The following is a 10,665-nucleotide window of genomic DNA, read 5'->3' on the forward strand; positions in this document are numbered from 1 at the left end:
CCCCCCCCCCCCCCCCCCCCCCCCCCCCGGACACAGCACAGGGACAGCACATCTGAGCCCTCCTTCTAGCTCCGACCGTCACACCACCTTGGAACCACACCACAATCACCCGCCGCTCGTCTGAGGGGCTTCACAGGATGCCCTGGTTCAGGTGTCAGCCCCACCGCGGACCCTCCATGGGCAACTCAGGAGTCCATTCTCGCCATATCCCAGGGGAAGGAGCAGCGTCCTCCTGGAAGCGCCAGGGCTGCGCGACCACCGCCCGCACCCCGTCTGCTCAACATCGGTACTGACAGACAAGCTCCGGGACACGCCGCAGCCTCCAGGGCCCCTGGCCAGAAAGAGGCCAGAAAGCGCTGACAGAGCAGCCCGGAGGGGCAGCCTTCCGAAGGGGTCCCCCAGCATGAATCGCACCAGAAAGAAGTGAAAGAGGTTTTAAGACTTTCTTAACAACGTGGCCGGGGTGACAGCCTGGCAACTTTCCTCAACCTCTCTATCCACATAGATCAACCTGGCTGACAACGTCCTGTTCATGACTAGAGCTCAGCACTGGGCAGGGCGCCGCCTGGACGCACACTCCAGGTCCCGGGGTGTGGCCATGGCCAGCTCGACCCCGAGCGAAGGGCAGGGGCCCGAGAGCCGAGCAGACGGGGCTGGCGGCTGCCCCACCGGTCCAGGCCACATGCCTCTGGCCAATCCGTGCCTATCCGAGGTGGTTCTTACTCCCGGAAGTCTCTACTGCATCGTCCTCAACTGTTTACAGAGACCTTAGGACTTAGGACTTTTTCCAACTTCTGGAGAGAACAAGTTGCAAGTAAGAGTGACTGGGCTGGGGAATCTCCGTTCTTTCTGACAACAGGTCCAACTGTGCCCCCGGAGCCGCAAGCGAGCCTCGTCGAAGTGCGCAGTGAGGCACGGGCGGAGGAACCCGAGCCCCATCAACATCCCCCGCCGGCTCCTCTTTAAGGGGCCCCACACACTGCACTGGCACGAAGGGGCTTCCCTGAGCCACCTAAGGATGGTTAGCACATCGGCCAGGGACATACAACCCAGGCACTCAGAAGATATCCCTGGACCTTCACGGTGGCCGCCAGCCAGGCACGAGGTGAGGACAGGCACCAGCCCCGAAGAGCCTCCGGGGAACGGAGGACAACAGGGAGAAGGTACAGGGAAGGGTGCTGCGGGCTGGCCGGAGTGGGGAGGGGAACACTCCTTAGGGAAGCTTCGCAACTAGAAAGGCCTGAGGCCAAGGTGCCGAGCGGGTAGGAGGCGCAGTCCCTCAGCAGCACGGAAGCCGGAAGTGAACGCCAGGTTCTTCCCGCCATCCAGCTTCCTTGACACCTTGCTTTCCCCAGAGTCATTTTTCCAACCCAGACCCAGGGCCCAAACTAATCGTTCATTTCTCTCCGACTGCCCGCACCCCATGCGCACAGGCTTCGTTCGGGGTGAGAAAGGCTTCTACCGACTTGATTCTTTCACTGGCCTAAGCACATGGTGGTTCTGTGTGTTTGCACTGCAAAAAGCTATCAGGCTTTTCTTTAGAATCTGAAGATTAGAGGCGCCTGGGGGGCTCAGGCGTCACGCATCTGCCCAGAGTCCTGGGATCAAGCCCATCAGGCTCCCTGCTTCCCCCCCCCCCCCCGCTCCCCCTGCTTGTGTTCCCTTTCTCGCAGTCTCTTTGTCAAATACATAAATAAAATCTTGAAAAAAAAAAAATCCAGGGGCGCCTGGGTGGCTCAGTGGGTTAAGCCACTGCCTTCGGCTCAGGTCATGATCCCAGGGTCCTGGGCTCGAGCCCCGCATCGGGCTCTCTGCTCGGCGGGGAGCCTGCTTCCTCCTCTCTCTCTCTGCCTGCCTCTCTGCCTATCTGTGATCTCGGTCTGTCAGATAAATAAATAAAATCTTTAAAAAAAAAATTAAAATTAAAAAAATAAAAAAAAATCCATAAATCCTACTGCTGCTCACTTTCCCTGTCCAGACATCTCCAGGAACGAGTATCACACCAGGAAACGTCCGTGTCTTCCCTGCGGCTCACACTTGGTCCAACTCCAGCTTAGGTGCAGCTCGGACCTGGTTTGGGGTGCCCACAGGCGCCCCCCGCCCACTCACTCTGTGGTAACACGGTGCAGCGTGGTACACTGTGACCCAGCGGCGGCGTTTCATGTCCGCTCAGACACTGAATCCGATCCGTGCGCGCGGCGGCGGGCGGGAGGCAGGTCTGGAATTCCAGACCAGAACCAGGACACGCCCCTGCCCACGGCCTCCCCTCTACACAGGATGCGGGCAGACACTCGCAAGTCAGAGCAATCTCACGTTGCGGAGCCCAGGAAACTCGCGTCTACAGGGACGTCTGGAGAACATGAAGAACCGTCTCGGGGAGAAGCCTGCGACACACCAGCCCCCGCTCCGTCCCCTCCTGCGCCACCAGCCGCCCAGAGCTCCCTGCTCCCTCTTGGGACACGGAAGATGCAAACTGCTGACAAAGACTGATCCGTTCAGTCAACAAGGCTGACAGCATGTCCCCAGGTTCCTGAACTCAACCGGTGACAGCTCAGGGGAAGCTCGGCCACTGTTCTCAGAGGGAGCGATCTCGCCTGGCCTCGTGGGCAGGGGCTCCGTGTTTCACAGAGCGCCAGACTCCCGTGTGCGGTTCATCACGCAAGGGGGACGTCAGCACACCTACGGGGCTCATCGTTCGCCTGCGGCGTGAAACCGGGGCGCCCCCAGATTTGGTCCCGGTCGGCAGGTTGGTCCGGGTTAGGCAGCAAGCTGAAGGGCGTGGGCGTGTAGCAGTCACGCCAACGCCGGCGGTCAAGAGGCTTCTGGGCTCTGTCTGGGTCCCAGGGCAGGCCGCCCTACGTGTCCCCACACCCCAGCAATCGTGAGACCCTCCAGCAGCTTCTGAAGAGCGGGAGTCAGGTTAGCCAACAGAGAATGACTTCTGGCAAATCCCAGCTCCGAGACACCGACTGCAAACGTTTAACCCAAGGAAGTCGGAGCCCCTTCTCGGCCGACCACGTGCGAGCCGAGAACAGACGCAGCGGCCGCACCTCACCTTGTCCATCCTGTCCTGCTCCACGCCAAACTTCCCGCCGTAGCCGTGAGAGGCTTTCGGTCCCGTTTCAAGCTCCTTCTCCTTGAGGGTCTGGTGTTCTTGAAAAACGTTCTCTCTCAGCTTGTGTATGCTTGGAGGGAAGAGAGAAAATGAGAGCAAACCACGGAACAGAAGCGCACCCTCGCCTTCGAGGAGGACACACAAGGACGAGAGACGTCACATCGTACACCTGTGATCTCGTGACTCTGGCCCCCCAAGTCCCCGACTTCATCACACTTTCCTGACTCCTCTGCCAGCCGGCCACCTGCTCCGGCAGCTTAAGCTTAAGGGGGAAAAGAAACCAAAGTGCGCACCCACAAGGCATCCCAACCCCCCCGAGTAGCTACCCCGAGACGTGGACCTTCTCTCAAACAGAGAAAAGGTTCTGCTTCATCAGGTAACAGCACCAGGAGAAGCAGTTGTGTGAGCGCCACCCAAGGCAGAAGGAGAAACAAAGTCAGCATCCCTGACCCCAGGCACACAGAGGACACCGGTCCAAGACAGTGAGGCAAGACATTTCGAGAGTGTCCCTTTACTTGAAATACTCTAGCTTTGGAAATATTCAAAAGTGAAATGAAAGACGTTCAGATTTATCATCCAAAGTCACTTTTTTTACCGGAAAATACTGGGGATCGTGAAACAGATCACAAGCTGTGGTCAAAGCCTGGCAGGTCAGGGAGTACCTGCAGCTGTCCCCATCAGACCACAAAGCGGCACAAGCCCACCCCCCATCCCCCGCAGGAGCAGGAGGAAGAACACTGCTCCTCACCCCCGGAAGGACCCCAGGCCCCCGAAGCGTCCCGGAGGCTGCTCCACCAGAGAACGCCGGCGACGGCTGACACATCTCCGAGCCACGGGAACGGACAGGAGGAGAAGAACGGGTGACCTAACCCGCCGGGGAGGCAGCCTGAAGCACGACGGCGCTGGCCCCTCTCCCCGCAGGCCCGGGGCCCTCCCTCGACATCCTCCTGGGACTTCTGCGGAGGGGGCGGGCCCAGCAAGTCAGGGAGGAACGGACACTCGTGTCTAAACCGCCCACATCACAGGCCAAGCCTCTTCTATGGATGATTTACCGACTCTCTCGGCCAAGAAGGGCCTCATCTTCCTGAGAGACAGCGGGGCCGAGCAGGACCAATGTGCAAACGGTCCCAGGGGTCACTCGGTCAGGGACAGTCCTTCACGCAGGGAGCGAGAGGGGCGTTCTGAAGCCAGTCCGGCCTACTCGAAAGCCTGAGCACAACTTAAAGTCGGTTTTAGCTACACTCCCTGATGAGGAAACACCACCGAGAGAGGGGACAGGTCAAGACAGGGCCGAGTCAGGACCAAGGCCACGTTCTCCGACAACGGCGATCACTCAGTTCCTCTATTTTGGGCTTTACGCGAGAACACAGTGCTTAGAATCCAGGACCCAAAAGCCCATGATAAAATAGTAAGACTGTAACAGTCACGGCAAGGGCGGGCGGTGTTTCAGGTCTAAGGCTTTCAAGGACACTGTGCATGTCCGAGACGGGCCACTGGCAGAGGGGACGCAGGGGACCATGTCCCGCAAGGAGATTGGACGCCAGAATTGCAAATGAAGGACTCGTCCGCAGCAGGAGTGTGAGGTCGCTGCGTCTGTGAGCTCGCGCACACGCACACACACGCGCGCGCACACGCACGCACACACGCACACACACGCGCGCACGCGAAGTACATCGCCGTGTCCCACCCTCATCTCCCGCAGTGAACCAAGGGAGGGACCACGTGAGGGACAGAGGCCAGGCCCCCGGCCCACCTGCTGTCGCTTTTCAGGGGACCGTTTTCACACCAACAGCTCTTACTTGATGTGCTCCTGGTGCCCAGACCCCTTCACGGTTTTGGCCCCCCATCTCTGCTCTTTCTCGCTCACGTCGTTCTGAAAAGAAGAAGACACGATCAGCGGACTCCCCGCGACCCTGGGGACCCGCGGAGGGAAGCCGCTTTCGGGAGCAGCACAGCAGCGACAGGACGGAGGCTCGTACCACAAAGTCGGGGTCGGTCTCCCAGTCATCAGAGCCCACGTCGTCCTGGGTGATGGACACGGCGTGGCCTGCCGAAGCCTTCCACATCTGGAAGAGCAGTGCGCAGAGTCATGGGGGCTGAGCGGGCGGCCCCCCGCACCCCAACTGCAACCCAGGTCGGGGGTCGCCAGCCCCGCACGGACCCCGACACGAGAAAGGAATGAAAGAGAACGCTGCGTTTCTAGCCCTGTTCTCAGAGGGCATCGGGAACGCTGTCAGAATGTGCCGCCTCAGTTCAAGTGAGAACATCTTCGGGAAAATAAAAACATCACGCGTGCACTTACTTCGTGAAGACCCCGTCCCTCCCGCAAAAAAACAAAAGGAAACAGACTACCCGTTTTGCTTTCTAGTGCTCAGAGGACATGCAAGTGCTTCCTTAGCTCGGACTCTGGCAAGTGAATAAATGTTCCACGTGATTTACGAGGGTCCCTCACCATCCACCTGGGGACGCAGCCAGGACACCAACTGCCAACCTTTCCTGCCCCAGGCAGCCCGAGGACGGGAGGTGGCCCTTCCGCCCCAGCGATGGTTCCACCTGGCACAGAGGATGACAGCTTCACGGCGGGGCAGCGGTGGCTTTTCCTAACCACAAAGGTAAACTCTAACCTTTCAACTCTTAATGGTGTCAGGAGAAAACCAGGTCTGAGAACAGCGGGTCCGTCTTCCCCAGAAGCACTCAAACAATTCCCCCGAGCCAGGAAGCACCTGGAAGATGATTTTAACTCGATCAACCGAAAGCTCCTGTGGCTTGAACTCAGACAGGACCGAAGTCCCTCAGGAGCCCGAGAACCTCCCGTCCGGATCCACCCCTGACCCCAGCTCTGCTGGGCCTCAAGTCCAAACTCAAGGTGGTAGTGAGTGCTGTCATATGCCAGCACTCTCAAGTTCCCAGATGCGACTCCGGTCACTGTGACCTGAGCCGGGAAGTTTGCTCCTGGGTAAGGCGGGACCAACACAGTCCCTTCAAGGCCACCACGAACCCTGCTCTCTGTCCGGCTGTCCCAGGCACGGCAAGCACCTCCCAGATGTAATCTGCTTTTGACACGAGTTTAGCGAAAAAACAGACTAAACGCTCAGCCCTGGGTGGAGCAACCCGAGGTGCCCCGTCCCCTGCGCCCACGTACAAACACAAGGACAGCCGCCTGAAAATTCGTTTGCTCACAGTCAGCCTCTCCCAGTCAAATGTGCCCCGTATGTCACCACAGTAGAAAGGGGCCTCAACTGTGGGACGTCAGCTGCCCAGGGGTCCAGCCACTGAGGACACAGTCACGCAGAAGGACAGGGTCTCTGGGGAGGGCCAGTGCGGCCACCTTTCCCCCTCAGGCAAAGGTGAAAGGGGTCTTTGCTGCTGCTGTCCTGGACGCAGGCAGAGAACACAGCAGAGCCAACCTTCACGGGTCCTTCTGGAAGGCGGCCTTCTGCGGGCAGGGTGAGCACTGGCCCTGCTTCCTGACGCCCTGCCCGGCAGCTCCTCCCACCCTCCACAGCACAGATCCAAGAGGCCAGATGGCTCCTCCCAGAACAGAGAGGCTTCCAGAGACTTCTGGAACCCCCTTCTCTTTCACCCGCAGGCAACACTGGAAACTGGGCTGACTCACTTTACTTATTTCTAAGTAATCTCCACACCCAACGTGGGGGTCCCAACTCATGACCCCAAGACCCCAAGTTCAAGAGTCGCATGCTATTCTGACGGAACCGGCCAGGCGCCCCTTGACTTGACTTTTTAAGCAACATTTCCTCCAGAAAATGATGGTCCCCACCTCTGCAGACCCAAAGGGAGACCACCCACTCCCCCTCCTTGCCTGGGGATCCACCCCGACAGTCCGAGGCGAGACAAGGGGAGACGCTCACGGGGCACAACCCTTTCTTTCCAGCTGGCGACAAAAGGCTGCTCAGGGGTCCCTGTGGAAAGCCAGTGCTCCTGCAAGGAACTTCCAGCATTTGGGAGTGACTCTGTCTGTGAAAACACGAAGGGCAGAGAGCTCAGAAGCGGCCAGTCTGGGCAGAGCCGGCGCACAGGTCCTTTCGGGAAACTCTGACATCGAGGCTTCGTGAGGAAGCCCGAGAGGAGGACGTTCGCAGCTGACGCACGTAAAGCTCGACTTTCAGACACACTGAGAAAATACAGAAAACAGCAAAGCTTCACAAGACTCACAGCCGCGCGGAGCTGCTTCCCCGAGCGAACGGACACCACTGCGGCCACCGCGCACAGACGGATCCTGTCCGCCACGATCCGGACACGTCTCCGTTTTTCGCTCCTTCTAAATTATGACTGCTCAAAATCCTAAAATCCTATTACTGCGAGTTTAAGAAAATAACGTAAGGAAAACTCTGAAGGGATCGTGCGTGGCTGGAGACAAAAGCCGCGTGGTGACAATCACCAGCATGAGAAGGGGGCGGCGCTTCCGATGGAGGGTGGGTTACCGGCAGCACCGGGATCAAGACTCCAGGGCCTCGGGCCACCGATGCACCACCTTCTCCACCACCCTCTCCCGAGACAACAACGCCCACCGGCACTGTACTGCCAGACGTCCCAGAGCTGAGGAATCTGGCCCCCTGTGCCTAGAACAAGTCCTTCAGAAGCACCAGCTGCTGCCTCGGCACCCAGCCTGGTCCACGTCAAGAACTGGACGGCTCATGCTATGCCAGCCTTCCCTACACTCCCTGTTGTGTTCCTGACGCTACTACTCACCCCTCCTCTCTTTTCAGTCCCCTCTGGAGACCCTAACTTCTGTAGGCTGCTTAGTACGTGCTAAGGGCTGAGGTTATTACCGTAATTAGTGAACACGTGTAAAAATCCACCCAAGGGCGGCCAGGGACAGACCCAAGTCCACACTTACCACCCCCTCAAATTTTTCAATTAAAAAAAAAAAATCACAACAGTAACTGAGAATGTAAAAGCCTGGGTCTTTTTTTGGACCCAAAGATAATCTCTCTGGCGCCCTACCTCACACCATATACAAACACTAATGCCAAAACAGGTCAGAGATCACACAAATCTAAGCTTCCATTATTAAACTGTCACAAGAACACGTCAGTGTAGATTTTCATCACCTTCAGTTTGGCGACAGCTCTTAGATGTGACACTAGAAGCACAGGGGAGAAGAGGAAAGAACAGAGAAATTGGACAAAACTGAAAGGTTTTGCTTCAAGAGACACCGGCAAGAGACTCAGGACCATTCCCAGAACGGGAGGAAACAATGTTTCCAGATCATATACCCGAAATAAAGAACTTCGTGGACTCAACAGCAAACAGGACAATTAGCCATGTTGTAAAACCGGGTGGAAGTATCTCCAAAGAGGAGTAAATGGCTGCTGAGCTCACACAAGAGAGGATGGAGCATGGCGGGGCAGGAAATGCAAATCAAACCCCCAAGTGGGCTGAGGCTGAAACGAAACACCAGACAGAGTGAGGCAAGTGAGGCAGGCGGGGTGCAGGCCCCAGAGCCGCCCCGGAGTGCTGGTGCGAGGACAAACAAGTAACAGAGCCACGGGTCGGCGAAAGGTGACACAGAGTCACCACTGGCCCAGCAGTCCCCACCCCCAGAGGCAGGCCCAAGAGAAAGAAAAATTTATGGCCCCACAAAACCTCGCATGGGAACGGTCGGGCAGGATCCTTCTTTAGGGCCAGAAAGCACGAACAAGGCCAGCGCCCACGTGACGCAGCAGGTCCACGTGACCCACTCGTGCTGGAATGTTCTCTGGCAACGCGGAGGGACCTGACCACCCGCTACAGCACGAGCGACTCTTGAGAACATGCAAAGGGCGAGAAGCCAGAGACAAAACCCCACGTATCAGCCAATCTCCTTCACATGAAACGTCCAGAACCGGCAAGTCTAGGGAGACAACAGTAGATCAGTGCTTACCTATACTGGAAGGAGGGAACAGGGATCCTTTTGAGGGGATAAAATTACTCTCAAGTGGACTGTGCTGATAGTTGCACAAGCCAATGTGTTACAAAACGACTGAACTGTTCCCTTTAACTGGGTGAATTATATGGTGTATGAATTGCACCTCAGTAAAACTGTTACCAAAATAACACCCCTCACCATCAACGGACCTTCCTTGCAAACGTCACATGTCACACGTACTCATCAAGACCACACAAGGGTGACATCACCATGCGCCACCATATAAACCGAGAGGAACACTGTATGGGACAAAGTTCTAGATGACGGGACAGAGTTGGCTTCCCATTAAGGTCACTATGGCCAGCGCAGCAGAGCAGTAGACTGAACCAGAAGGCCCTAGCTGTGTGCAGAGCCGGCCACTCCTCACACCGCACTCCCCAGAGAAAAGCCCCTGGCGCCTGGGCTTGCTTCCGCGCCCCCACAAACCTGAAAGACTAGGCCCGGGGCTGGAGCCCACATCCTGCGGCCACTGTGGATGCCTGGCATCCCGCACCACCAGGCCGTCCCGGTGCTCCCCAGCCAGTCCCGGTGCTCCCGAGGACTCGGGCCTTCCACCACGCCTTTTTTGAGCACCTCCCTGAGCACCTCCCTGGGCCGCCCCGCACCCAAGAAGTCTGAATCACCCATCCGAACCACTCCGACGGGCTTTAAAGATAAGCCCCTCAAAACGACCCACCCAGAAGTCAGCTGCAGCCACCGGGAGACAGAGGGTCAGAACGACCCTGAAGCCACCGGGAGACAGAGGGTCAGAACGACCCTGCAGCCACCGGGAGACAGAGGGTCAGAACGACCCTGCAGCCCCCTTGCTCTTCATCCTTATTCCAGAGCCCGGGAAAGCGGCCTTTGGGGCTCTTCCTGCTCCAGGGGAAATCTGGGATTGGTTTTCCAAGACAGACCCGGCTGCCTCCAAGCACTGGGGCAGTGACTCACCCCACGGTCAGAGGGGGTCAGGGACAACAGAGGCCTGTCCAAGGCACAGCCCGTCCCGGCCCTGGGCCCACCGGGCCAGGCCAGACGCCAGAACGCAGGGGGTTAACCCCTGACAAAGCACAGCGCGGCCAAGTCCACGCAGCCCAAATGGGGCGCTGGCAGGGCGGTCTCTGGGAGGGACGCCCACTCAGGATGCCTCCCGAGCTGCGGTCAGCGGAAAATGGGATTCCTCCCCCAGCGGCCCCAGGCCCCGCAGACTCCAGTCTCGGGAAGCCCTGTGCCCTCTTCTCCCGGCCCTCCCGCGGGGCGATCGAGCTCCCGGAATATTCCAGAGACGGAATCCCAACCACCAGCCCCAAAGCACCTTTCTGGTGACTTCCAACACCCCCAGAGGAGGGGCTGCTCCAAATTTAGAGCCTCTCGACCGGCCGCAGCCGCTCGAGTCGCTGCGTTCCCACTGACCTGATTGCAGAACCTCCGGGTGGGTGCCCCCGGCTCCCGGCCCTCCTCGCCCGACCCCGGCCCTCCTCGCCCGACCCCGGTCCTCCTCGGGCTCCCGGCCTCCCTCCCCGGCCCGACCTCGGCCCTTCCCCGGCCTCTCCCCAGCAGACCCCGCCCCTCGGAGCCCGGCCCCGGCCGACCCGACCCCGGCCGACCCGACCCCGGGCCGACCCCCGGTCTCCGTCCCCCG

At 58.7% G+C, this 10,665-nt stretch overlaps 1 protein-coding gene across 5 annotated transcripts in view; it reads right to left on the reverse strand.

Annotated features, from left to right (window-relative positions):
• CTTN (cortactin) overlaps window positions 1–10,665 on the reverse strand; it is a 30,417-nt gene that overhangs the window by 19,350 nt on the left and 402 nt on the right. For 4 of the 5 annotated variants that reach the window (XM_059399073.1, XM_059399069.1, XM_059399062.1 and 1 more), the window contains exons 2-5: window positions 5,740–5,838; window positions 5,095–5,181; window positions 4,915–4,988; window positions 3,056–3,185 (exon numbers count right to left, since the gene is read on the reverse strand). In XM_059399073.1, coding sequence (XP_059255056.1) covers window positions 3,056–3,185; window positions 4,915–4,988; window positions 5,095–5,181 — 291 coding nt within the window. In that variant the 5' untranslated portion in view covers window positions 5,740–5,838. The remainder of the gene's footprint in view (window positions 1–3,055; window positions 3,186–4,914; window positions 4,989–5,094; window positions 5,182–5,739; window positions 5,839–10,665) is intronic. The other variant, XM_059399054.1, reaches the window with a different exon arrangement.

Source organism: Mustela nigripes, chromosome 1, assembly GCF_022355385.1.
Source record: "Mustela nigripes isolate SB6536 chromosome 1, MUSNIG.SB6536, whole genome shotgun sequence".
NCBI classification, from domain to species: Eukaryota; Metazoa; Chordata; class Mammalia; order Carnivora; family Mustelidae; genus Mustela; species Mustela nigripes.